Consider the following 26846-nt stretch of genomic DNA (forward strand, 5'->3'; position numbering starts at 1 on the left):
CGATGTTGGTGTTTCGGCGATGTCTTTTGTGAGATTTAGTAATAAGTGGGCGGAGATCCGATTTTTGCCTCGGGTGGATGGGCGAGCTTGTCGACAATTCGCCTGGAAGAGATCCGCTTGTCCAGGGATGTTGGAACCAATAGGAAACTGATCCTAAGACGTTAGAGTTTCCAGAGAAAAAAATACTCAATGAGGCAAATGGACTCTTTTATGTCTGGAGCTGCTATCCGTGCAAAATCAGCTATGACGAGCTACCACTGCTGCTGGTAGCATATAGCGTCCGATAGGAAATCTTTAGCGCTCGTACGGCTAGCATGGGGCAACGGCTTCGTCCGGGGTAGGACCCTGAGATTCAAGATGCATTAGCCAACAAGAGACTAAAATTTGGAGGCCTGGATGGGAAAACAACTAACGGAATGAGCCGAGTGAGGAGAACGCACGGGGTGATGGAAGCCGCGAAATAGGTGGACGAATGGGGACTTCCAAGCCGGTAAGTTAAGGGACAACAAAGTAGCAACGATAATACAGATAGAGAGTCTCGCTGGACAATGCCCCTAGGTCGGTGTTATCCATCCGGGATCCTGGTGGAAGTTGCCGAGCCACACTTCGGCTTCTTGGTATAATTCCGTGGTGTTTTGGGGAAAAGAAACCGGGTGACTAAGCTTAGCTGAAGCGGGCGAGGTGAGGCTTGTATCTGCATTTGCATGTAATTGACCCCAGCCCTGTGGAACAAAAATCCAATCAGGCCAATATTTCGGTATCATGAAAAACAGCCCTTGTTTATCTCTGACTCTATGAAAGAGCCTCTTGGACTTTTTTCATAATTAATTTTAGTAATCCGCCGTTGAGTTGGCTGAAGCTGTTTTGATTTTTCGACGTTCATCAAACCCACGCTCGCTTAATCAGCATATATCGCGACTAGCAAACAGATGCCTACCACATTTTATCAAAGCTATCTTGGAATGCTGCGAATTAGATAAAGTGGCGAGAGTAAAAAGCTAACAGGATATTTTTAGCACAAATATCTAAATAACAATTTTTGGTTCATCTCCCCTCTCTATTATTCCAAGGTTATAGCTTCACTAGAAGCATCTATTGTTTATCACTGCCACATACAACTACAGAGGCATCCAGCAGTGAAATTGCAGGCCATCGAAATCATAGATAGGGAGCACAGAGTGGTAGCCGCAGTATTATGTGCATCACGCTAGGACAGTCTGCCCAATTAGTGTTAACCTGGAGACCTGTCAAAAAGAGCTTAAAATGACCTCTGCCTCGATCGTGTATATCGATCCCCCTACCGGCAGTGATGCTCTACGCTCAACCTCCGAAATGCTCATCATCATGGCCAAAGCCGCGTCATCGTCTCAATAAAAACCAAAAATCGGTCAGACTCTCACCGATAAATGAGCAACTTTCCAATTCTTTGCCCCTCTTACTCCTTCACTCTTTCCCTTCTCTTTCACCGATCTCGAGCTCTTTCCTCAGCAAGCTGCTGTTCGATCAGCAAAATGGCCCGTGCGCTCACGAAGGTTTCAGCGCTAGTCCTCTTTGGGTCTCGCTGCATCACCGCGCATCTGCACTATTTCGCAGCAGGGGTGCGTCCTGAACCAGTTGATTGATTTTCAAAGGCGAACCGTGATAGTAAAACGAAAAAGCGATGGTGTCCCGGATTTAGGAGTTGAAACAGAGATATTCCTAATGAAATAAATAACTAAATAATCAAAGAGTCAACGAAAGAAGAAGGATTTTGATTTTGATTTTACAGTCTTAGAAGATACTTACTTGAGTGAGAGCGCTGAAGAATTAAGTGGTAAAAATGCAATCTCCGGAGCGTGGGAGAACTTTAAGTGCTTGCAGGTACTTTCTCACCTACATCCCACCAACAAGTACCTGCTGTCTCACTGCTTAGCCACCCTATAGGTACCTCAACACCTGCTAACCACCTATAAGCTACCTAGCACTCTCCCGCCCACAGGTACCTGCCACCCTACCCCCACTATAGAGATACTTAAAACTTTTTCACTTTAAGATGACTTCTGACCTGAAAGTGCAGCACTCACTCATCGCTCACATACCACTTAATCACCACTCAATCACCATTCACCACCGCCTGCTCGCACCTGCCGCCATTGGCGGATCTGTTAAAGCCTTGGGTGTTACTCAGGAGTTGTAGCGGTGGAAGCTATAGCCTCTTTCTCTCTCAATTTTCTTTTCTTTTCTTCAGCCTCTCATCTCGAACATCGAGCTTCGAGCATCCTCACCAAAGCATCGTCAGCATCCATCTTCGCACAGCACGTTTTGATTTTCCCTTCTTCATTTTCCCAACCTCTCCCTCAATCCTCCATCACCGCTCATCATGACGGAGATTGCCTCGCTGGAGGCTGCTCTCAAGGAGGCCACCCTCGAGGATTCCATCGTGGAAACCCCCACCGAGGGCACCAACACTGAGGAAGACACCTTGGTTGATGACCTCTTGGCCGAAGATGCCCTGAAGGAGGCTCCCAAGGCTGAGGAACCCTGGGTTATGATCAAATCGCGTAAGGGCGGTCGTCCTAAGCCTGTTCCCAAGCCTGCAGATGTTAAGACCATCAAGTTTGAGCCGACTATCAAGGCCTCGACCCCTCTCCCTTTCCTCAGCAAGGAAGCCATTGCTGGTCAGCACTTTTACACCATCAGGGACTACAAGCAGAGCCGTGAGTACCGCGCTCTGAAGGCCATCATCAAGGAGTTCGTCGAGGACACCTTCAAAGACTCTGCCACTGGCGAGGACCCTGTCAATAAGGCCGTTTGCCTTGGCATCGGATCTTTTGATCCTGAGAACGGCAGCTGGGTCACCAAGGAGAAGGCTCATATGCAGCTGGCCGCCTTCCTCCTCATCGTCGAGGAGATTGGTATGTATCTCCATCCTTTTGTCCTTGATACTCTGGCTAGTGACCATCTCACTGACGGAAAATGCAACGCTTAGAGAAGTTTTGCAAGAAACCCATCAAGTGCACCTTCCAGGAGCCGGCTTTCGAGGTCTCTGACATTGAGTTCATCACCTCTTTGGGACACGAGGTTGTTGATTCTCCCGTCGCCTTTGATGCTGTTGATACCCACACATTCCTCTTTGGAATCCACCTCTACCGCGATATCTACGCCCAGGCCTTCAAGAACGGCGACTTCCCTGCTCTCTTCATTGGCACTGGTTGGGATGTCTGGTCTGAGTAAGTTTTCTCTTCCTTCTGCCCTCCCACTGCGTCTGTTTCTCTGGCTCCATATATTGACAGTTTCTAGTGTCAACTACCGCTGGGAGCCCGAGGAGTGCAACCTCGACGCCATCGAGACCATGGAGAAGACTCACAAGAAGTTTTCTTTCCCAGAGGCCAAGGGCAAGAACGTCTTCTATGGCACTTCCATCTACTGGAACTAATTCAGTTCAGTAACGTGCCTGTGCCGCAAGCACCTGGCAGCACTAACGACGCTTATGAATGCGACAGTCTATTTGTTTTTACGGCCTATTTCACAATGTTCTATCAGGGTTCTAACAAGGTTTTCCGTTTTATTTGCATTCTTTCTCTGCATTCTAGCCATGTTATCTACATGACAGCTACATGCCCATCTTTGCCCTCTCCCTGTAATTAGCTATACCCATATCGGTCGCATGTTTCTATATGCACATTTCAAGGGAGTTTGGAGCATAGTTTAGAGAAATGGAAAATGGTACAATGCCAGATTTACAGAAAACAGACGTTTCACACAACGTAGAGATATCATAGAAGATTTTCCCCTTCATTATGACTATCGACCTCTTCATTCTGTCTCCTCATCGTCTGTATCTTCCTCATCGTCTGTATCTTCCTCATCGTCTGTATCTTCCTCATCCATTTGCTTATTATCTATCTCTTCATTATCCAAATCTTTATCATCTATCTCTTCATCACCCAACTCCTTCCAATATGCCTCTGAGTTCACTTTTTCGTGATCGACCTTGGGTAAAATGATTCTATAGTGAAGTCCCTCTTTTATTTCTTCGGGATCAACCTTGGGCAACCCAATCTTGTAGAGAATCCTGTTTTCCACTCTTATCTGGTTGACAAGATATGCTCTTGTTTCAGCCCTCCTCTCCTTCCACCTCTCGACCGATGGTTTTGTATAAAATACCTGTTGCCACTCTGGATATCTACCCCGTCCAAGGCTTTCAATTGCTCGATCTCTCCCAGTAGCGCGAATCATGATATCAAAGAAGTCTTTCAACCCATGAAACGCAGCGGCAGCGAATGCGCTGCCATGCTTTCCCCATGCAAGCGCCATAGAGGGATCAGCGCCAGCTTTTAACAAAAGTTCTAGAGACTTCCTCTGCATGGGATGGGGACCTGTCTCATCCATTAAAGCTTCTAATGCGCTGCCAAAAAGGTTTATAGGCATGTTGGATCCACCATCGATCAAGGGTGGATTGACATCTGCGCCATTGTCGATGAGAAGCTGTATCATTTTCGTCCCTCCACCACCGCCCACAGGGTGCGCTGCTGCGATAAGAGCACTTCCATACGGGCCAATCTTCACAAAGGCATTCACATTAGCTCCGGCCTTTAGCAAAATCTTGGCTGATTGGAGCTCGCCGTTCGATGCTGCTGCGATCAGGGGCGTGCGGAGACCTGAGCTGTATTTTGCATTCGCGTCTGCCCACCCTTGGTCCACAAGCCACTGGAGCAAATCAGGATACTCGACTGCGACTTCAACGGGGCTGTCGTTCCATTGATAAGCAATGTTGATATCAACCTTTCCTTCTTCTATCAAGAGTGATATAATATCCTTGTGTTCCTTTTTTATCGCCGCTTTTATTGCCTGATCAAGCTGTTCAGCGGGGTCATTGTTCAAATCAACCATGCTCAGTAAATATCGGAAAATAGGCAGGCATCCGCCCTCGGCGGCGAGTCCAAGCAAGCTGTTTTGCCTGAGCGTTACTTCATTGTTGATTTTGTGCTGATCCCACCAGTCGCGTAGAATGTAGTAAAATCCATAACGGCAAATGGTAAGTAAAGGCGTATTACTAGGTTTCAGTTGTTCAATATAATAGATTTCGCTAAATCTATTAACCCATTCCTTGTAGTATTCGCTGCTCTCTTCTGGGGACCCGAGAAAACGCTCAAGTGCCTTCACGAGATTCAGCTCTGGATCTTCACCGACTGTTGAGCCTAGCCATTGGTCGTATCGCTGAACATGCTCGAACCAGTTATAGGTAACATACCATTTGAAAGAGTTGAACCATTCATTCATGGGTTTGGAGCTATATTGGGCGGGCTCTAATTGGGACTTAAGAAGATAGTTGATCGATATGTGAGAAGCAAATGCATCGCATTTTCCCAAAATCATGTCTCTAGACTCAAAATATTCAGCGACTGAAGCATGTGGTAGCATCCATACCTGCCTCTCTGTATCAATCGTTAGAAGATCCTGGCAAAGAGACAAAATTTGCTGTTCAGATTGCTTTTCTTTCTTAACCATTGTGTCTCCTTCGATAACAAATCGGATTGCTTCCAAGAAAACTTCGGACGTGAGCGGGCGGAAAGAGCATAATACCCATTTAATTGCACGCTCTGCCAGTGCTACATCGCAGGCATCGCGATGTTCTTTTATATTCTCCCATATTTGGTCGTATGCCCCCATTAAGTCGCGAGGGATTGTCTCGGCCCATTTTCTGATTGCATCATCTGAGATGCATTCCATAAGACTCTTGACTTGTAGATACACCCATCGGAACCTAAATCATGGGGTTTCATTAGCTGATAAAGTAAGAGTAGTAGGGATAGGTAGAGGTAGTAAGGAGTAATAGCTATGGTAATGAAGACTTTCAACATACATGCCGCCACTTCGAGACTTGAATGTTTCTTTGATTAGCATCTGGATATCTTTTTGACGTTTTCTGAAAAATGGTTTAGAGTAAAGATTTTCGTTTAAAAATTTCTCAATGTCTCCTTGCTGGTTACTGCTATCGACCGTGATTGTAGATCTGGCTTGTTCGAATGCGTCTAAATATTCTCGGTCTGGTCGGCTTGATATAAAGACTTTGACTGGCTTTGTGGCCATTTCCGTCAGCTCAATAAGTATCTCTGCCAAGTTGTATACTGTTACGTCAGACTCATCCAACGCATCAATAATTATAGTGGTCTTTGAATAGAGATTCATTGAGTCCAAGATTAAGTCTTTGCAATCCCTATAGCTCAAGTCTCTACCCTCTTTCTTCGCGAGCTTAAATTTCGCGATTATGTTCTTTTGAACACGATCATAGTCGTATGCTTTGTAGGACAACTGACGAACGAAGCTCCTTAAAATTATGAGGGGGTCTTGCATAGACGGCCGGAACGGTTGCAATAGAAAAAGGCAAAACCTTCGTCGTGAGCAGAAGACTCCAAGGTCTCCTTGACATGGTCAATCACTCGAGAGGTGAGATATGTTTTGCCGGTGCCGACTTTAGGATCAGGAGAGTCAGATGAAAATTCAGACGAAAGGATGTTGGAGAGACTCACCCGTTCCTTTCAGGCATAGCAACGTTGAAGACGAGGTTATCGCTTGCCAGTCTCGAAAGCCCTCATGGTTTAGTAGCCAATCGCCCGTGTTTTCTATTCTTGTATCTTTAATAGTGGCGTGGCCCTTTCCGAATTGCTCCGAGTTAATAAACTCCATGAGACGTTCTCGTTGGTCTTCTTCCATCTTCTCTAGAAGCTTGACGACACCCTTATCTACCCGTGTAAGTGGCAAGAACAGCTTGTTGAGACTGTTCAACAAGCTCTCCACTTCTTCGTCTAATTTCACACCAGCTTTAGCATTGCGCGAGGCCTCACAAGCCTGGACTTCAAGTGAGACCCTCTGTTCTTTCTTTAATAGATCTGAAACAAGGCCTGAAGCCTGCTGTGGCCGAAGAATCTCATTTAGCGTTTGTTTGATCCTGTCACTTCCAAATAGGACATTAGATCGGGCCAAGAGCTCCATTGTCGCAATATATAGATCCAAAAGGGCGTCGTGTAAGTTGGAAACGGCTTCTATATCCGTCGATGTCGCATTGTATAGGTGCTCGTATACTTGACCTCTGCGAACAATACGGACAAACCACTGAATAGTTCCTGCAAGTGCCGCCATCTGCTCGATTCGCTTGAATGGGATCTACTACTAGTTAGAAATTGTATTGGGGTGGATCAGAAATCGTATGAGTCGACCGCCTTACATTTAATACTGCCTTTGCCGCAGCCCAAGGTGCGCTGGCTTGTGGCGGTGCGAAGTTTATAGCGATATCGCCAGCCATGGTGAGAAATGCGACGATATCGGCGATGTATTCACGAAAAATGATCTTTTGGTTACCGATTTCGATCTTCAAAGGCACATCTCTGTCCTCGAATAATGTTTTGCTCTTAAGAAGACCAGTGAGCTCCTTGATTTGGTCTTCTGGCTTTGCTTGCTCCGAGGATTTGAGATTCAGCCCATCTCGAATCCATCTTTGGGTTTCATCGTTGACTTTGGCAAAGGCTTCGTCTCAAATGGATAGAATAGCTTGAGTAGCTGGAGTCGCTACAGTAGCTGGAGTCGGAAGTATTATGTTGTTGGTAACAAGGGAAGGCGTGGAAGGCCGAGAGGTCGATGAAGGCGACAAAAATTGAATATCCGAAAGAGGTCCGGTGGTTTGCGAGGTTATATCAGCGACTAATGTACAGGATTGCACGGAGGACGATGATCATTTAAGTTGAGGCTGAGACTTTGCGGGGAAAACTGGCGTGCTAATCTGCGAATTACTGGTATTTTGTGCTAGTGAAATAGATGAATTTGCAGTTGATGCAGAGCTTCCGCTAAGAGATGGCCCATAAGACTTTCGTAATTTCTTCCATTTGCCTTTGAATTTCTCCATGATTTTTGTAAAAATAATTTTAACCCAATCCAAGAAAAGATCAAAAAGCAGAGCCCAGCCTGTCAGACCACTGTCGAGAGCAGCTAGGACAAGTCACGGAATTATCTGATTTAGTCAGCACAGTCTCGTTCTCTCAGGAACGTAACCACTGTCGCAGCTATAGGCTGCGAACTTGCATGGTTTTTTTAGGGATAGGGAACTATTATTCAACACCCCAGTTTCGTTATCCAGCACCTCAACCGTGGTAATGTCCCGAATTTACCGCTATTTTAATCTACTGCCTCTACTGCCTCTAAGTGTAGATACCAGTTGGATATCTTAATATGTAGACTTACTGCCTTGTTGGGCTGCAGCTGGGGTGTTAAATAACGAGACTGGGATGCTGAATAATAGTTCCCTTCTTAAAAATTGATCCACCGATCCATTATGCTACGAGTGTATATACTAGAGCTCAAATAGCTAAAACATGACGTATGAAGAATGATGGTTGCCCGCCTCGGGGGTGTAAGAAAGAGAAACGAACATTGTAAACAAATAGAATTGATCCTCGCATGCTGCCCTAAAACGCCCAGTTTCTCTGCAACTTGATATGATACATGCATCCATGCTATGTTTCGCAGCAAACAGAAGAAAAGTAGAAAAGAAGTGAAACAGTAAATGACATGATGCCGTCCATATGTGACGTTCCCAGCTGTAAACAATTAATCCAGCATATATTGGGAAGAAGAAATATGGGCAAGTCGAATGAGAGAAAAGAGAACAACAGTATAGGAAAACACGCACAAAAGACTCTAAACGGTCTATAGCGTGAATATGTAAAAAGAGAGAAGGTAGGTAGGAAATTAAAAACAACAGGTAGAATCGTAAACTCCTTTTCCCTTTGTCATGCCTCGTCATCAATCAGCCGTGAAAAGAACGTTTTTTTCAGTATTTTTTTCTGTTTCCAAAAGGGCCTTTTCAAATAATTCAGGTTCCCCCTTTGTACTTTCTCCACATTATCCGCTTTTTTTTTTGTTGTTCTTTTTCACGAAACTGTCTTGCCGCCGCAGTCGGGAATCTTGACACCGTCTTTGAGCTTGCGGTTGGCATCCATGAGGCCCCATTTGTCCTCCCATGCTTCGGTAGGAGTGTTGTAGATGACCTTCCAAGGCTCGTCAAAGGCCTCGAACCAAAAATAGTTTGTGCCGTTCTCGAGGGCCTGGCAGACCCAGTCGCTCATGAAGGTGTTTAGCTCGTCGATTCCAGCAATGGCTGGATGATCGCAAGTGGTGGGACCGCCGCAGTCTTGGCCGCCTCCAGTGGGCCAGCCGGTCTCGGAGATGATGTTCTTGGACTTGTCAGACTTCCAGAAGGGGCCGTCGTGGTCTTTCCAGAAGCTGTAGGTCCAGTCAGCAGCCTCAGTTGCCGTTGTTCCACTAAAGAACGGGTGAACATTGGCCATGATGTAGTCACTGTCGGCGGCGAGGGCTGAAGTCCAGTCGTCGCCCAGATCGGAGGTAGCGACTGGGAGATTGTACTTCTTGCTGGTGAGGTTGGTTCGCACGTCGTCGAGCAGCTCACCTAGACTGGCAACAGTGAATTGCTGGCGGAAGAGCACTTCGTTGGCAACAATAATGCCTTCAAAGGGATCGTCGCCGTATTTGTCCAGAATTTCCCACATCTGCGCAAGTTGGCGAGCATTTGTAGTGGCGTTGTTATCCTGCCAGACACCCATCCAGACCTTGATATCGCTAGTCATCTCGAGAGCAGAGATGGAGTGGAGGACCATCTGCGTCTGGTTGCAGTCGGTACCGTAGAGACGAATCTTGTTGGTCAGCTGGCTGAGAACGGCCACATCTCGAGTGATGTTGTTTTGCGAAGGGGGGTCAGTCAAGCAGGCAGGATACTGAGTGTTGAGAGGCGTGTAGTCGATTCCAGGGAAGACCTTGTGCAGGTTAGGGTTGTTGAGCAGATCCTTGATCTCCTGGCTGTTGATGGTGAGATCACCGCCGTCATCGCTGCTATCACCACCGCTGCCACTTCCACTGCCACTGCCGCTAGAGCTACCGCTGCCGTTGCTAGACTTGCTGCCGCCTTTGTTGGCGACGCGACTTCCGACGACGCCGCCAACGACACCGCCGACAATCAACAGAATGACGATAATGGAGATGATCCACTTCCATTTTTTGCTGTTGGAGCTTTGCTGCGCCATCCAGGCTGACTTTTCTTCGGTGCTACCATTGCCGCCATTGTCAAAGACACCACCTTCACCTCCTGCGCCATTGCCGTCGGCTGCTTTTGCTAAATCAAATGTGTGTTAATGATTTGAGAATCTTTTGAAGGGGAAGAGAGAGAAGAAGTCAACGCCGTTCAAGGAATTGTACATTAAGCGTAGATTTGAAATCATATGAGACTGAAAAAGAAGAATCTTGTACTCACCATTGCGTCCCAAAGCACTTCGAATGGCACCAGCTCCAACAGCCGCCGTCGTGACCGCCGCAGCTCCCTTTGCCGCATCAGAGACGGCGAGGGTGGAATTCCGCTGACTACGCCGAGAATAATCCAGTCCGTCGTCGCCATCGTCCACAATCTCATTAGGATTGACTATGCCGAGCATCGGATTGCTATTTCGAGAGCCCGCGGCATACATCTGGGGGTAGTGGTCGTCGGCATAGGGGTCTCGCGCGCTGCGAGAATCTCTTGCGCTGCGGGAAGGCGAGCGAGAGCTGTTGGTTCCCGGCATGCCCAGCGGGTTGAAGCTGGTTTGCGAGCCTCGCTCAGAGTCGTGCTGGTAGCCGTAACCATTATCGGGGTATCGAGCATGAGATGGGGGAGGAGGCAGGCCGCCGTGGATGGCCTGCATGCCGCTCTCTCGCGCGTTTCGTTCTGCTACGCCGTAGGCAATTCCAGCCATTCCTCCAGCGGCCATATCGCTGAAGTTGTCAGATCCGGGGGTCACATTGTTTTGGGAGTATCCACGAGAGTTGGAGTTTGTTCTAGTCTGTTGCGCATACCCGTTATTGTGGTGATCATCGCCTCTAGCAAAGTAGCCGGCGTCGCCCTGGTGGTGCTGAGGCGGTGGAGGCCCACGGCCATCGTCATCGTATTCGTAGCCGTAGTCCTGGTGCTGAGGCGGTGGAGGAGGAGGCTGGCGGTAATGCTGCTGAGGCTGAGGAGAGACACGATCGTAATAGGCGCCCTCGGGGGGGTAGGCTGGGCTAGGAGGACCGTGATAGCCGTCGAGAGGCTCTCTCTCGGGAGACTGGCCGTGCGAACCGTAGCGCTGCATGGCGAGCTCGGGGATTTACAGAGTCAATTGACTTTTTCGGCGAGATTGGCGAGATGCTTCGCGACTTGACCGTGGAGACGATAAAATACAATTGCGGGTTCGAAATCGTCGCAAAGCAGTTTCAGCTTTTCGATTGACCCAACGAGGTGGGTTGAAGTCAAGGCGATCTGATGCGCGCCTTTTTCTTGTCTGGTTTCTTTTTGTTTTGTTTAGCTATCTGAAAAAGCCAGCCCCAGTGGCGGGCCAACGCCGATCAATGGACTGGATTATAGACGGGAAAAAAGAGGATCTGGTGAGGAGCTGCTGGCTTCTCCAACAGGTGACCGACAGGGATTCGGGGTAAGAAAAAAAAGAGGCGCCCAAGATGCGGGTGAGCACAGGCCGCGTGAACTGCAGTTCTGCAAGATGAGACAGAGGAGAAAAAAAAAGAGGGCCTGGGGAAAGGGGGAGAATCAAAGATGGATATCGAGACGATGACGATGGATGTCTCTTGTTCCTTGGTAAGCAGCCTGGGGAAGCTGGTTCAGCGATCGTGAGAAGTGTGAAGCGAATGACTTTTGGAGGCTCGTCTCGTTTCGTTGCTCTGCTGCCTCCTTTTGAGCTCGTCACGTTAGCCGCGTAAAAAAGAGCGTGGAGATGGAGACAAACAAGAGGGTGGGAAGAAGTGGAAAAGAAGCTTCAGAGCAGCTGCCCGAACGCAACGCTCTACCTGTTTGGGCTTCTTCTTCTTCTTCCTCTTTATTCAATCAGTCCGGCGAGAGACGATGACAGATGAAAAGAGAAGAGAGAGAGAAAGAGAAGAGAGAGGTTTCGTCAGCTCACGATGCGCCAGAGTTTCGCAAATCGGCATCACGGCAACCCCCAATGCTACATTAGCCCGTAGCTAGCAGCAGACCTCGTAATGGCTAATAAAGGCGCCGTGTGGCTTCTCAGCTGCTTTAAGCCGCTGCCTAAGAATAACCAGCAACAATGCACTCAAGGCACTATGGCGGCGGCTGAGGCCCTTCTGGGCTGCCGCTAATTCCCAATGGCGCAGGTCAACCGCCAGGGCTTCTAACTGAGAGTGGCTATAGCGTCAGGTCTAGACGAGCCATGGAGATTATTGTGGCGGCCAGGGGGTGGAAATTTAATGAGCGCGAGGCTGATGGTGAGATTTTTCTTTTGTCTTGTGGTTGATCTACAACCAATACGACGCAAGCTAATCTTGGGGAGATGCTACGGTTGATTTTCTGGGCGTATCAGCTTGCCTCTTAAATATTGCTCAAGCAGCATGGATTTCAGCGTCTGCGATTGTCATATAAACGCGCTTTCATGGCCTCTGAGCTGGTGCTTGAGGCGCAAGAATCAAAGCTCTCTTCCCTCCCACTGTTATTAGTACTGTCTGGGCCCGGCATGTGGGGCAAAGGCGACATATTGCTCGCATCCCCCAGATTTTCCCCCCTCGTATGTCTCATCTAAGCCTTTATTGCTTTTTCGTATTTTGTCACGCCGCCTAAATGAGCGGCAGATTGAAGCTCTGCAAAATATTGATCACCACAGAAGAGAAAAAAAAAAGGTTTGGATGCGGCAATACGGGTGGCCGAGGACGAAGCTTTGAGCGATGCCCGCAACGCAAAAAGCATAACGGATCATTACTTCGTATGAGTAAAACGTCAGCACTCTGTTCCTCTCGGCCCAGCAGGAACCAACGTGCTAAATATAATTCTTGTTCTGAGTCAAGTGTCTGTCACAGCCGCTGCGCCCATTGTCTGACCTTTTGCGCACGTTGCGATGATGTCGTTTGAATTCCAGTGGATAAAAAGACTCGTCATCGATATAAATTGTATATGTGGCCAACCCCGCGATGTCGATCAGTAAAAAAACGTGCAAAAACAAAGAAGAAGAAAAATTACATACATGAAAGAGGCGCCTGTCAAATTCGCGTGGCCACCGTTGGGACGTCTCGGCATCCTTAGCCGTGGGGATGTGGCTGGCCGCCCCTCGTAAACTTTGCTTTTGCCTGTAGATTTCATTTTAGCCTTTTGGCATGCAGCAGGCCGTATGTCGGTCTATTGTGCGTGTGCTGGGGCATTGTTGATGCTTTCAAATGCGCAGCACAACTCCGATTAATACGAAAAATGAAGACATCTGAAACTTTGCCTGTTCATCTGCTTATGAATGCAGAGTAGACAAGGGCAGCTTCGGGGGTTCTCGCTCTAATTAAAACTGACCAGGTTCAGTACCTGGTAGCTAGATCGTACGGTACATCAGCATATGCTACTGCACACTATTAGAGATCACAACCGCCTTTGTCTCCTCACTATCCCCTCTGTGCTTGTACGCGATAAAGGCCAAGACACAGCAGCTACAGCTACAGCAGCTAAGCTCAAAACTCAGATCGACAGCAGTTGAAAATTGCCCTGAAAGGCAACCCCATCTCGCTGCGGGAAAAAAAATCTCGCCAAAGTGTGAGATTTTATCCACCAAAGCGATTAGCGTGGCCGCCAACCTCCACCGCTGCTCAAGCCCTGTAGCTTGTTCTTTTTGAGCCTTGGCGCTTCTGTCACTTCTGAAACGTACGAGTATAAAGTCAAAATCTCCTGTCCTGTGTCTCGAGCCGTTCTACCCGCTATGCTTCCATATATTGCCCGACACAATAAAAGAAAATCTGCGTTTTTATTCACTCTCCGGTGCCTCCTCAGCAGTGGATACAATGCCACTAGAGGGCTTTTTTGTGTCTGGCCTGCTATGGCAAAAGAGGAGACGAAGCTCAGCCCCAAAAATACAAAAATAGAAGACGACGGAGACATTATAAAGCGGCTATACAGTAGCTTCGTCGTCCATCCGACCCCTCCGTTGATCCGGCTTCTTTGGTAACGTGTAGACACAAATAATGAAGGGCTTGTAATCCTGCTTGTATTACGATTTGTCGTACTACTTGGTATCCTGATTCCAAACTCCTCTCTCGGCACTTGATATGGCGGAGTTCCTCGGCCTAGATTTAGGCGGCATGCACGGCCGGTAGTTAGACAGCTCCTCGTGGCCTCATTGCTTAGCCAGACTAGCCTCATACTTGCAGTGAGCCCCAGAGTACGGACGACGGGAAGCTTGTAGATTCCACAGCTGTAAATCAGATACAACAGCTCAAACGCCAAGCAACAAGCAACTCAATGCATGTCGCTGTGTCGTCGGCGAAATGACGTGTTGTTGGCGTTCGAATCCTAGCGTAACAGCGCCGGGACCCTTAGCTGATCATGCCTTGCTCTAAGGAATAGGAGCGGCATGTGGATGGTGGATTTTTGTGGGCTGATTCCATAGTCTCGTTTTCCATAGACAAGCGCCTGTCTAAGGCTGTTGGTTTCTCGTCCTAGTTGATTTGCGATCCCGTCTTTGGCAACATGCTTACCAGCTTCGCTAATCACGGCTACCGTCGCATAAGCACTCGGGCCTAATCATTCCGTTTCGAGAATTGAATGTAGTAATCAGTTTAGGTAATCAAAGATCTGGCATATCCCGATGGAGGTAGTAGTACTGGCAATATCCCATTTCGGGTCCGAGAATGCTTCTTTCTTCCTTTGCGGTAGAAGATCAAATCATTGTCACAGACTACATTCAGAAGAGTATCTCGGCAGGCAAACACTCGAGATATTTGAATCCATTCTTGCTGCAAATCACACTGGCGTATCACGGCAAGATGGCCCAGCAGCGTGCCGAGCTTAGCTTCTCTTTGATGCTGGCAGGACAGAAAAAAAGGGTCAATGGTCCCTAGCGAGATGCATGGCACCCTCTCTAGTCTAGCGCATATGAACACGCATATCGTGGCATCGAATCTGTAGTTGTTTCTTCGTTTAAGGCTGATTTAAGGCTTTGTCGATGGATCTCTTCGATATTGGTAGCTCGGGAAGAAAGACAACATAGACGCAGCGTAAAGCCCTCAAGCACGTGTAGTTGTTGTAGAAGCATGGAGCTGTTCCTCGCCATCGTGTTCTGGTACCATCTCTTTTCTTTTTTCAAGTTTCAATTCATATTCGGTCGCTCAAGTCTCGAATCCCGATTTGTCTCGCAAGAAATTGATATGGCTGAATCTTTAGACCCAATTCCGCACCAACAAGCTGCCGCGTTGCATTGATATCGGGCAGTAACGGAACACTGCTTGCTCTCTCGCATTTCTAAGCTTTGATGTTAGTATATTCGCTATAATCGTAGGTGGAAGCTCTCTCGGAGAAGGATCTAGAAAGAGTTGACTAAACAAGCCCACTCGGACTCGGACAGGGATAAAACGAAAGCCATCCGCCATGTTCATGAGGTATTTCGCATTAGTCAAATACCTATGTGCCGTTAAGCAAACTCATAGGATTGGAAAAAACAAGGAAGAAGAGAGTCTATCTATCCACGTGAGGTATAGAGTTTTGAGCTCGGCACTTGGCAGCTGCAGACATTTCCCCAAACGAGGATAAACTCGAGGTTCTCGCGGTTTTCCATCCAGAAATGGAGAATGCAATGGTACGAAAACTGAATTATTACTATTATGGAAAAATTAGCGGGCGAGAAAACGAGGTGCATTGGTCAGGCGCTTTATATAGCATCCACGGCAGTTCTGCGAGGCGGCACCATTTTGGTTCTTGAGGGTAGCGCCACTTATCACAGGTGCTAGGGAGTTAACTGGGGCTGTGGCAACGGCCAACTAAGAAATATGGCAGCCTGAAAGTTGCTAAGCTTATTATTTAGACACATGGCTGTCGTCACCTTTTAATTCCAATCTCCGTGTGACGTTATCGTGTGGTGGTTATCAAGATTGGGGCTTGCCCGGCACAGGGGCATGTGGAAGAACGAAGAGCAGCTTTTGCCATGTTTTCTTTGCCAATTTGTAATTTTGTTTTGACAGCGTAGAAACCATTATTACATGGTAATACTCGGCAGCGTATATATGATTTTACTAGCATCTGTTGCTACCACTGATGCCTTGGTGATGCGAACCTCGGCTTGCTGGCCCAAACCTTCGAGCCACCCCTTGCATGGCGCCTTTTAAGCGAAAGATACGCTAAAGATATGTTGCCGGACGTGACAAGCAGCACTTCGTATTACTGAGACATAGGTAATCAACTGCTGTCTCGGCTCTGCGCTCCAGCACAGACAGACGGGCAAATACTCGGGAAAATAAAGCCAGGTAGCATCAATAGCAGTAGGTATTATAGTACTGTAGCAGTAGGACCAACCTACATATGCAGCAGCATTCATCACATCCAGAATATGATCAACGGCCAGATGAGACGTGAGCGAGCGAGTGCCGTTTCTCTTCCACCGATCAAATCAAATCAAACCCATCTCCACGGCAGCCCCATATTAAATCGTGCCTCGACAGCACCCAGCGCCAGCTAAAAAAGATCCAGCCCCTGTCAGGCGCCGGTTTCTGCTTCCGACTCAGCACCCTTGTCTGGAGCATGAGGAATAGCGGCATGGCATCTTGTTTTAAACTCCCCACTCCTACCTGCCAAGGTAGCCTTTTTCCAAACTTGCCAACCAAAAACTAGGGGGGGTCCGCGGTGCTTGTGCCTTGTCTCTTGTCTTTGATAATCTTTGTTGCCCTTCTTTTTCCCTCTTAATCTGCCCCTTGTCCCACGCGTTGGTTGCTGCTATCGCCCAGGCGGATACAAACGTTACATCTCTGCAGATCCAATCGGCTGTCGTTGTCGCTGCGAGCTGCCCTATTTTGAAGATTCCAGTTTTTTGGGTGTCGTATTTGCTTGACTTGCGCTATATAACCCTATTTGTCATTCTTGCAACTTGACGCCGCTCTCTCGGTCTGCATCTTCTCAACCCAAGGACTATTGTCCTTGTCTCCTCAATAAATCCCCTTCATAAGGCTAGGAGCGCAGATCATGAGCTAAAACTCTGCAACGACTTGGTTTCACCTTTTTTCTTTTCTTCTTCTCTTGCCTTTTCTTCGCTCCACTGGAAATCTCCGCGGTTTCATCTTGACAAATAGAAGAGAAGAAAAGGTTAAAAAAAGAAAAGGGGATGAGCTAAATAAATAGATCGAGAGAAGAATAAGACGTCGTCGAAGAAACAGGGATTCAATATTTTCAACGGCATCTGTCACTACCGTCCGTAATATAAATTTACACGAGCTGTCAAATACGACAGAAGCGCCAACTCCATTTTTCTGGAGCGCATCTCCATAACGCCAACCAACAACTTCAGAGCAATCGAGGCCCCGCTGATGCATCGTCACCGCGACAAACCATGGAGATTCAGTTTACGCTGCCGATAAACACCGCCAAGAGCGAGAGCAGCACTTCAACTACCGGGTGAGTTGAGTCATGGTCTCTTAGCTTTATTACCTGCATTGTCGAAGCACCCGATTCGGCCTTGGGCGGAATCGATCGCAGTGCACTATCTGCCTCATATTCGCCACGCTTCAAGCCGCTGGTAACTGACAAAGAGGACCTCCCTCGGAAATATAGCCGCTCAACTCCAACTCCTTCATCTTCATCCTCATCAAGAGGCCGAGGCGGTGTTCATCGCTTTGCTCTAGACACGAGAACGAGGCACACTCGACGCAGCTCCACCCGTGCGCGCACTGGCTGCAATACTTGTAAGTGCCTCTTCTCTCGTATTTCTTGATATTGCGTCGCTGATTAGAACACCAGGCAAGTAAGTTGCCTCCAGACTACCTGGTGGTTGGTAGTTGCATCCATGCATTTCGATCCTCGCTAGCTTTTGACACGTTACAACGGTTGCGGGCACTAACAATACCCCTTGTCTTTTTCTCTTAGGAAACGCCATGTCAAATGCGACGAGACCCGACCAGCCTGCCTCAACTGCATGAAATGGCGCGGCTACTGTGATTCTTACTCGGATACCCCCGACCCTTCACAACCTCAGTCTCGGTCTTCATCGTCCAATACAAAGCTCATTCATACCAAAAAGGCACCTTTGCTCATCATTGAGCCATCCGTCAACAGCATTCGCTTCGCCAACAATGACCAGCGAGACTATTTTGCCGAGTGGTCCCATCTCTCCGTCACTTACCTCGGCGGGTTTTTGGACCAGACTCGACTATGGACTGCCACAATGCCCCAGGTAACACTGGAAGACACCACTCTACGATACGGTGCCATGGCCGTGGGAGCTCTCAGAACGGCGTATCAAGTCCAAGGCTCAGAAACGGGGCTTGAGCTTAATAATCGGCATTACCTGAATGCCATTGTCTATTATTGCGAAGCCCTTCGCATGCAGTCTGAGATGAAGCCCACAAGAGAGGGTCTGAGGACAGCCCTGCTATCTTCTTTGTTATTCGTATGCTTCGAATCTCAGAGAGGAAATGTCCCTGCGGCTCTAAAGCATGTTACTCATGGCTTTACGATGCTCAACGAGCTCGCCAACTGTACAGATAAAGCGCCCGACCTGGTTAGCATTGCTCCTGCGCCGCCGGCCCTTGTACAAGACATCTTGGACTGCTACAAACCCCTCGAGTTGCAGTCAAGATCCTTTATGGGATCATACAGAAAATTCTTCGCGCCGCCAGAACCTCCTTCTGGGCAAGCTGGCCAGCAGCCTACATCACCTTCACCCTCTTCATCCTCTTCAGCACATGCTTCTCCTTCACCGCAACAAGCAAACAGCAGAGACTCTTCTCTGCAACCAACGGCTCGGGGCTCTTCAAGCCAGCCCGAAACGCCCCTCAGATCCTCTTACCAAAGCCCTCAACCAACCGGCTTACCAAGCCCGCAAAGCCAGGGCAATCCAGCCTCTCCTCAAGCTCCTCCCTTTAGAAGACCGCCTGGAATAGTTCCATTTACCAAGAACTCTCCATACTTTCGACCGAAGCTAACCAACATTGTCTCTCTAGACGATATGCCGCGCGCATTCAAGTCGTGGGATGAGATGCGTGACTACTGGGGGCTGGTCCAGCGCCAGATGGTGCGCCATGTGCCTATGCTGAACAAACTAACCGCCGATCTTGCTTTACGTAGGATAGTTGACGTGGCCGAAATAGAAAAGAAGTTTGCGGGCCTCAGATCAAACCCGACGCTTGTCAAGTTCATCGCAGAGTCTCGGTACTGGCTGCAGCGCTGGACCGAAACATACGAGCCCATGTATCACGCCATAATGCAAAACGCCAAAAGCAACCGATCTCTCTATCTACAAGCCCTGAGCCTTCGCATCGAGTATCTCATCATATACATCTACACGACCGTACCGCGCTACTCGAGTCTCATCACCGTCAGAGGCCTCACTCCCCAATATCGCGAGATTAATGCTCTCGCCGAAGAGTTGCTGCAGGCCCGACCCAACTGTGGCTTTGCCATGGATGCTGGATGGACCTGGCCTCTATTTGTCGTCTCTTTTGGCTGCCGGAATCGTCAAGTTAGAGAAGATGCAATCCGAATACTCGGTCAATATCCTATCCGTAACGCCCTTCGCGATAGTCGAGTATTCAGGGCCATTGCGATCAAGAACAACGAAACAGAAATCCTCAACGAGATTGAAGGCGACGAGAACGAGCAGTGGATGCGTCTCAGACGCCGCGAACTCATCTTTGAAGACTTTGGCTCCAGCATCATCTTCCGGTTCGTACAAAAAGACCCCGTCACAGGGAGTTGGGATCTGGTGGAGGAAATGGCCGACTATGGCGTCGGATCCGATGGTCGACTAGAATGGCGGAGACAGCCAATCTCTGAATCAGAGTCGATTCTCTCTGGCGTATGTTGATAACTTTTCACACACACACAAACCACATTTGTTCAATATTCAAATTTTTAATTACAGGACTATGATGTTTTATAAACGTTGCCGTTACTAAGCGCTGCTAGGTAGTGTAACCCCCTTAGCGAGCTCTTATTCTTCAGGTTTACCCATGAGTATGAGGTGGAGAGGTATTTGGAGGTGTTGAAGCAATCACTAGTGGCATAGAAATGTGCTGGTCTTTTTGGGGATCTTTGCTATGATCAAGGGTGGGGAATTGCACATATGAAATATTCGCATGATGAACCGTAGATGTGGCTTACAGATCCGTTGCGATGTATTAGTTGTATTAGTTGGACTATATCCAGGATAAAAGTCTATAGCACAAAATATACAGACGATTTACATCTGAAGCGTAATTGGTTTAGTGGTAAAATTCTCCGTTGCCATCCGCAACGTCGGGGAGCCCTGGGTTCGATTCCCAGATTACGCATTAGTTTCATTTTTGCTGGCATTTGAAATTTGAAATTTTTATTTCTCTAGGACTTGTGCATTTTTTTTTTCCTACGATAGAGAGAGCATTTCTTCTTTGTGCTGGCGTAGAGTTTCTTTTGCATTTGGTGATGCAGAGAGTAGAGAGGAGAGTCAGAGGTATTGAGCGCTGATGCTACTGCGTGAAAATGCTTAACCTGTAATTCAAGATGTGCAACGGGAAATTTGAAGGATCAATCCAACACAACTTAGGACTGCTATAACCTTGCAATAAGTCTACATTGTACTCCGTAAATATTGTCTGATTGAAAATATTTCAATTATCTTCTCTCAACTACTAGAAAGGGGATAAGGCTACTCGTGACAACTGGAAAACATAAAAGAAATGATTTAACAACCTATAACTTTCACAGCATAGTGCATGATCACGAAAAAGAAGCGACCATTCCATAAATCTCACAGCGATTAGATTGGGCGCTCAAAAACACGAAAATTCTACAACTGCTGCAGTCCCTACACATATGGCGAGTACAAGCCCTGTCTGATATCTGGGCAGGTCAATGGCTCTCTGGAACCATCTACAGTATTGAACCCAAGATGAGCAAATAAATGAACGTTCACTTCAATTCAGTGCCACTCGTAACTGACCAATAGTCAAAACATACACGTCGCTGTCAGGGCTGCTATTTGTGATCAAGGCCACGTCATGAAAGTCGGTCTAGAGCCATTCTATCGAGGCAAGAAGGACGAGTGATTGGAAGAACTGGGTATCTGCAAAGGCTATGGCCCATTCTATTGGCAGTAACTCGCATAATTCGTCAGAAAAGAGGAAATTGATATGGAAATAGCCAGGCAGCTCTCAGTAGTTCATTGGGCTTTCGATTTTCTGGAAGGCGCGGCATCGCTAAAGGCCACATTAGATGCTGCAGGCGCAAACCAGGAATTTACAGGCACGGAGTATGAATCCCCCCTCTTCAGCAATGGTGCAAACCTCTCCCACTCAACTCTTTACAACCTCATTCGTTTTTTCTATTTGTGTGTGCATTTTCATTTTGCGGTCTCTATTTTCCTTGGATGCCCTTCGCGGGCCTCTCCAAAGGCAGAGCGAATAGAAAGAGGACATGGAAAGAAACCCTCGACTCGAGTATCGAAGAAGGGGGGGAACTGGACGGGACGGTCTAGCCGAGAGGTAATGCCCAATTTCAGTTCCCGCGCGATTGCGAATGTTTGGGCTCGTGGTCCAATTCCTATTTTCCGCACCAACGAGAAAATAACGGTATGTCTGAGCTCAGTCACTTGATATCTGCTGTTGAGAAAATACCTAACGCTCAAAAGTTGGAGCAAAAGTTTACGCCCTTCGTGTGTGCATTTTCATTTTGCGGTCCCTATTTTGTTTGGATGCTCCTTTGCGAGGGCCTCTCCAAACGCTGGAGTTGATGCTTCCTCCAGGGCTATTCGGCCGCGGCCAGGCGAAGCTCGGTGCCAGGTATGTAACCTATGAGATCTGGGCAATTTCTTCTTCTAACATCCCTTAGACGACTGGCTTGGCCTTCAACGATATACCTTTGAATCACGAAAATATCGAAATATGCGGCGTTTCCGCCCGTGTGCTCGCAGGAGAAAGAAACGAGGGCTATTCAACGGGACTGGGATCGGGTCACTCTTCTCATGATGCCTCAGAAGTGGCTGGTTCGACCTTCACTGATATACCTTTGACTTGTGTTGGGTGGTCATGTGCTCCCACCTGTATTTATCAAGCCCATCTGTTTGCTTGCACTTTTCATAGACTTCTCTCTCACACACACACAACAAGAATAAATCATCAAGTTCACCATCTTCCTTGACCTTTACAACAACTTGCAAATATCGAAGCATGTAATTTTACCTATTGTGTGTTCATGAGAGAAATAAACAAAGTCTCTTGAAAGGCTGGGCACTGTGTTTGAACTCTGCAACAAAGGAAGCCGTATTGTGAATAAAAAGAATAAAAAGAAGCCACCAAATTCGGAGCCAAAACGACAAAACCCCCAATTTTTCCAATCGTTCAAATGGCTCAAGTCTTCCAGAGGTCGGATAATACAGGAAAGACAGATGGCAGAGGCGATAAATATCCGAGGCCCTCGGGATTTGCTGAGAAGAAACAAGGAAGTTGTGAGGAACTGGAGCAACAAAGGCCAAAAAGAGGTTCAATTAACGTTCCAAGAAGTGGCTGCCGCTTCAAGAGTAAGTAATCTCCTTTGCCTAATATTGCCTTCGCTCCCTTGCTAACAAACTGGTGAAAATAGAAAATGAAGTTCGAACTGTACGAGAGGCTCAGCGGCCAGCGGGGCACAAATAGCGCCAGAACGCCAAATTGTCCCATCGTCCAATAAGGCGGAGTGCCAGAGTGGTTAATGGGTATGACTAGAAATCATATGGTTTCGGCCTCGCAGGTTCGAATCCTGTCTCCGTCGGATCATTTCTTTTTTTGCGCATTTCTTCCATGTCAACTTTTTTCTTCTTCGCGTCTCTTGGTTCTTTGATGCATCAACTCTTGCGGCGAAGAATGCCACTTGTCTGGGCCGCGAACCCAGGTCTGGCGGCCAACCTCACGGAGGACCTACCAGAGGAAAGGGGTGAAATAAACGAAGCAGCTGAGAGAAAAGCAGTGATTTGCGAGACCTCCTCAGTCTATTTCAGTACATATCTCGCAAACTTCATTTCATCACAATGTTTAGAACAGACCTGCAGGCTCCAGGCCTCGCTGGCGATCAGTCATAATTCGTCGTTGATCCTCTTGGAAATGACTTCCCAGGGTGCACACCGTACGGAGGTTGCCTGCTGTCGTCGGGGGTCCCCTAGACCAAAATCCAACACTGCAAACATGGAGAATCGAACTTGCGAATACCCTCCACATCTGCCACAAGTTTCGGGGGGATCAGTTTCAGAACGACCGAAATTCAAGATGCTTCCAATATCTGTGGTGTCCCGTTCCAGGCGACTCAACTGATAGCCGATAATGGAAGACACTCCAATAAGTTTCGGGATCACTGTCTCCATGCACTGGCCTGGTTGCACTTCCAGAAACCAATCTCACGAGTTGGCGCATGTGGACGGTAGTTCTGTTCCCAGACATGATCCAATGTATCTTCTACAAATTACAGCCATTTCAACTACACATTGCTTGAGTATACAAAAAGAATTGAAGGGTTCTCTACTATATGGACAATTCTTCCTTCTCTAATTCACAAATCGAAATTGTCTAACCTTGGAGCGACCTACCCTCGGGCATATTGAAAGTGCATTGCCTGGCGCTGGGTGCCGCGGCACGAAGATGCTCTGTTTGTACCATACCGATTCTTCGACGTGTGCAAGAAAAGGGTCAAAGGGTAAGTCTTCTGTCAACATCAGAGAGGGTGTCTGCTCTGACACTCTAACCTCACAATCGGTTCAACCCGCATTGCCAGTTCTGCTTACCAGCTTGGGGAGCTCTGCTAATGTACGAAAGGTTCAGTAGGGATCATCACGGCTGCGATTTGGCGAGAAAGATTGGCATTATTACGCCCTATAAGGCACAGCTCTACGATGGTCTTGGCTTATTGCCGCTTCACTCGTCGTTACTGGGGCAATCCCTTTGGTTTCCTTTCCTCTATATCTCTGGAGGATAACGGTGGCTGAAATAGACTTCTTTTCCGAATAAAATGACATACCAGAATTAGGTGTTAGCCGAGGAGCGTGAAATGTGATCTGGCCTTCGAGATGTTATACTACCTGTACGAAAGCATATGGGAACAATCCTTCCACCAATATTTCGAAATGTGTCAACAGTTATCATTATGCCATACTAAAACAATAACATTCTATCACCACCTAGAATTCCGATTGATATCAGAACGCTTTGTACATAACATTTGACAGATGCTAGATATTGGGGAGCGGCTGATCGCAAGCTTCTGGTGTCACGCTTTTTTTTTTTTTTTTTTTTTGGAGAGAGAGATAGATTAGTATTGCCTTTTAGTTTAATTTTAGGCTAGAATGACTTCAGGTTTCTAGGATGGTCACCAAATGACGCAGGTTATTCACAGCATTTTTGGTCTCCTCCCAGGCTTTATACCCACACGGTGTACTGGATTGGCTTTGACCCAGCTTCACAGCATATTTAACCCCCCTCAGGCGTCATGCACAAGCAGTGTACGGAAATGGAGCATATTCGTCAAGTCTGCCTAATACCCGATTCCCCAGCTCAGCACAGCCTCACCCGGGCTTTTTTGTTTCACAGCATTTTCAACCCTCCCTCAGGCTTCACGCACAAACAGTGTACGGAAATGGAGGCATATTCGTCAAATCTGCCTAGGGCCTAGGGGATCATTTCATAGCAATTTTAGTTTTCTTCAAGATATTGAGTTATTATTATGAACGTAGTGGTGAATGACAATTGGGACAGGACTAATTTGGCCGTTGAGCACTATTGAGTATACAGCAGAGTAGACTGCTTTCTAAAGAATGACGGCGCGAAAATTCAAGAGGGCGAACGCGACGATTGTAGTCCAATACCGACTATATGAAATGCGTTATTGACGGGGATGGTACACGACCTACGTTTTATTTCTGCCACCACCTTCAAATCTGCTTTAAGTACCCCTTCCACGAATGTGATCTCGTTTATTGAGACTGGACTGGAGCAAAGCAAATTTCATTACAGGCTGTGCATAAACTCATAACATCTAATATTTCTATTTCGCTACATATTGCTAACTTTGAGCTTCTAGTCCTTGTTTTGCAACTGTGGCCTGGACGTTATCAACCGTCGCGCAAGCATATTCTGGTTTTTCTCTAGCAAATCGTGCTACACAAATTTGGAAGGATAGTAACAGTGCATGTATCCGTTTACATATCATCAAAGCAAGAAGAGCTAGTATCCTTAGTTTTAACCAGGAGCTGTTTTGTGTAATCTTCGACTATCACATATTTCCAAAACGAGACCAGTAGATGCAGCTTCATTGTAGTACTATTCTTCCGCCAAACGGCCTAAGCTGTTCCTAAGGGTCGCTTCTTTCGTCGAGGAATACAGATAAATGTAATCAAGTATGACAGCCATAGCCAAGCCTGTCTCGCTATACTGCTTTTTTATACACTCAACAATTTACTAGAGATAGTCGACTTTGTCTTAATGGCTGCAAGGAGGGTGCATGTGCTTTTGGGAAAGTAGTAGCGCTGTAAAAAGCTGACGTAAACAGCACAATGAAATTCCAACTCCGACGGCAACAAAGAACTTCCCCCTGTACTTTTTTGTCTCATTCAAGAAATCTTCTTTGTGAACTACAACAATGGCCTCTCCTCATCCCAAGAACAGACTGCTAGACAAGTTTACCCAAAATCACCAACTTTTCTTCTCGACGTACGATAGAAGTCTACATTCAGGCGCTTCAGTTCTACAGCCTCGGAGATCATCTCTGCGAATTCTTGATGAGAACTTCTGTGGCACCTTTTTTTTTTCTCCCATCAGCAGTATGGGTGCCTGATCAGAGACAAAAACATTTGATGATGACCGAAACGCAAAAAAATACGGTATATTCGCCAGTGTCACCCACCTGACTACTAATCTGTCTTTCATCCTGTATGTCATAATGAACATGGTCGAATATGTCAAGGCAGAGAACTAACGCGAGTATAGAAACTTTGAGATGCAAGTACTGTCCAGACGGCCCTGAACCGGAGAGTCTTCTTTCGACGAGACTCAAGACATAACGAACACGACCTCATTTACGTGGTCTACAAGATATTGCATGGATCGGATATGGGTTTTTCACCGATCGTTGCTCTCTCTGGGTTATTTCTCTGGGTTTCCCCTTCTTCTCGTATGCCCTCCAACCAAATGAACGGCCGGACGCTGGTTCCACAAATGTAACTCGTCGCAGCACCCCAGCCCTCCCAGACGACCTTCCAACAGAAACACCCGTGGAATAGGCAGAGAGATTGGGCACCTTCGTGGTCGAACGCTGGCTCCACGAATGTAACTCGTCGCAGAAGGGAGATTTCTGTTCTCCATGAGCCCCCTTAGGACACCTTCGTTGTGGTTTAACACTTTGCACTCCAGTCCCCCCTGGTGTCTTCCCCTTTGGAGGAAATGTGCGGACAAGGATCAAATCGAAGATAGCCGCCAAGATTTTCCAAAACATATTTCAGCTCAGAGCAAAAATCGTCACATTCCACGCCAGCGCAGTGTTCACCGACGAAGAGAAATTCCTTGCATTATATATCCCTCCTAGTCTGGACACAAGGGTAGCACTCTGTTTTATATAATATACCATTTTGTATGCTACCCAGGAAGGGATACTATACCGGTTTTTATATTTGCTTACTTCAGTATAAGATATGACGGATGTCAAAATAAATGTTGCAAATCATTACATAAAATCCTATAACTTAGTAGATGTTTGTTATTCTTGCCAAAATCGGCGTTCAACTACTTACAGATTGCCCTATGGCCTGGCTTTTTAGGATACACATTATCTAGGTTGAATATTCAATATAGCTTCCCTCGGTTTAGAGCTCTTT

General features: G+C 47.3%; 4 protein-coding genes and 2 non-coding genes across 6 annotated transcripts; 4 read left to right on the plus strand and 2 right to left on the minus strand.

The window, feature by feature from the left end:
* The first annotated feature begins 1979 nt into the window (after positions 1 to 1979).
* Positions 1980 to 3729, plus strand: GGI43DRAFT_406271 (SRR1 family protein). Its single transcript, XM_083206129.1, has 3 exons — positions 1980 to 2894; positions 2969 to 3209; positions 3280 to 3729. The coding sequence occupies exons 1-3, from the start codon at positions 2360 to 2362 to the stop codon at positions 3413 to 3415; spliced, it is 912 nt and encodes a 303-aa protein (XP_083060189.1). The 5' UTR covers positions 1980 to 2359; the 3' UTR covers positions 3416 to 3729.
* Positions 3730 to 3795: 66 nt separating this feature from the next.
* Positions 3796 to 7882, minus strand: GGI43DRAFT_423198 (ankyrin repeat domain-containing protein; the record flags this gene model as incomplete). The annotated part of the gene is made up of 6 exons (XM_083208209.1): positions 3796 to 5746; positions 5846 to 6329; positions 6374 to 6454; positions 6513 to 7146; positions 7208 to 7512; positions 7771 to 7882. 6 exons carry the CDS (start codon positions 7880 to 7882, stop codon positions 3796 to 3798), a joined length of 3567 nt encoding a protein of 1188 aa, XP_083060190.1.
* A 1024-nt stretch (positions 7883 to 8906) lies between these two features.
* GGI43DRAFT_384266 (glycoside hydrolase superfamily) lies at positions 8907 to 11150 on the minus strand (the record flags this gene model as incomplete). The annotated part of the gene is made up of 2 exons (XM_083203491.1): positions 8907 to 10162; positions 10301 to 11150. 2 exons carry the CDS (start codon positions 11148 to 11150, stop codon positions 8907 to 8909), a joined length of 2106 nt encoding a protein of 701 aa, XP_083060191.1.
* A 6666-nt stretch (positions 11151 to 17816) lies between these two features.
* GGI43DRAFT_406285 (uncharacterized protein) lies at positions 17817 to 20230 on the plus strand. The gene has a single exon (XM_083206130.1). The coding sequence runs from the start codon at positions 17955 to 17957 to the stop codon at positions 19842 to 19844; it is 1890 nt and encodes a 629-aa protein (XP_083060192.1). The 5' UTR covers positions 17817 to 17954; the 3' UTR covers positions 19845 to 20230.
* On the plus strand, positions 20231 to 20310 carry GGI43DRAFT_t120. The gene has a single exon. It is a non-coding gene; the product is annotated as a tRNA-Gly (tRNA).
* A 2371-nt stretch (positions 20311 to 22681) lies between these two features.
* Positions 22682 to 22762, plus strand: GGI43DRAFT_t121. The gene has a single exon. It is a non-coding gene; the product is annotated as a tRNA-Ser (tRNA).
* The last annotated feature ends 4084 nt before the right edge of the window (positions 22763 to 26846 follow it).

The sequence above is a fragment of the Trichoderma evansii genome (assembly GCF_050947405.1).
Source record: "Trichoderma evansii strain SZMC 28006 chromosome Unknown GGI43scaffold_11, whole genome shotgun sequence".
Classification (NCBI taxonomy): domain Eukaryota; kingdom Fungi; phylum Ascomycota; class Sordariomycetes; order Hypocreales; family Hypocreaceae; genus Trichoderma; species Trichoderma evansii.

Coding starts and splice junctions, on each gene's coding strand:
- GGI43DRAFT_406271 (XM_083206129.1), top strand. CDS start 2,360: ATGACGGAGATTGCCTCGCTGGAGGCTGCTCTCAAGGAGGCCACCCTC. Junction 2,895..2,968: donor CCTCATCGTCGAGGAGATTG/GTATGTATCTCC, acceptor TGCAACGCTTAG/AGAAGTTTTGCAAGAAACCC. Junction 3,210..3,279: donor GGTTGGGATGTCTGGTCTGA/GTAAGTTTTCTC, acceptor GACAGTTTCTAG/TGTCAACTACCGCTGGGAGC.
- GGI43DRAFT_406285 (XM_083206130.1), top strand. CDS start 17,955: ATGAAATGGCGCGGCTACTGTGATTCTTACTCGGATACCCCCGACCCT.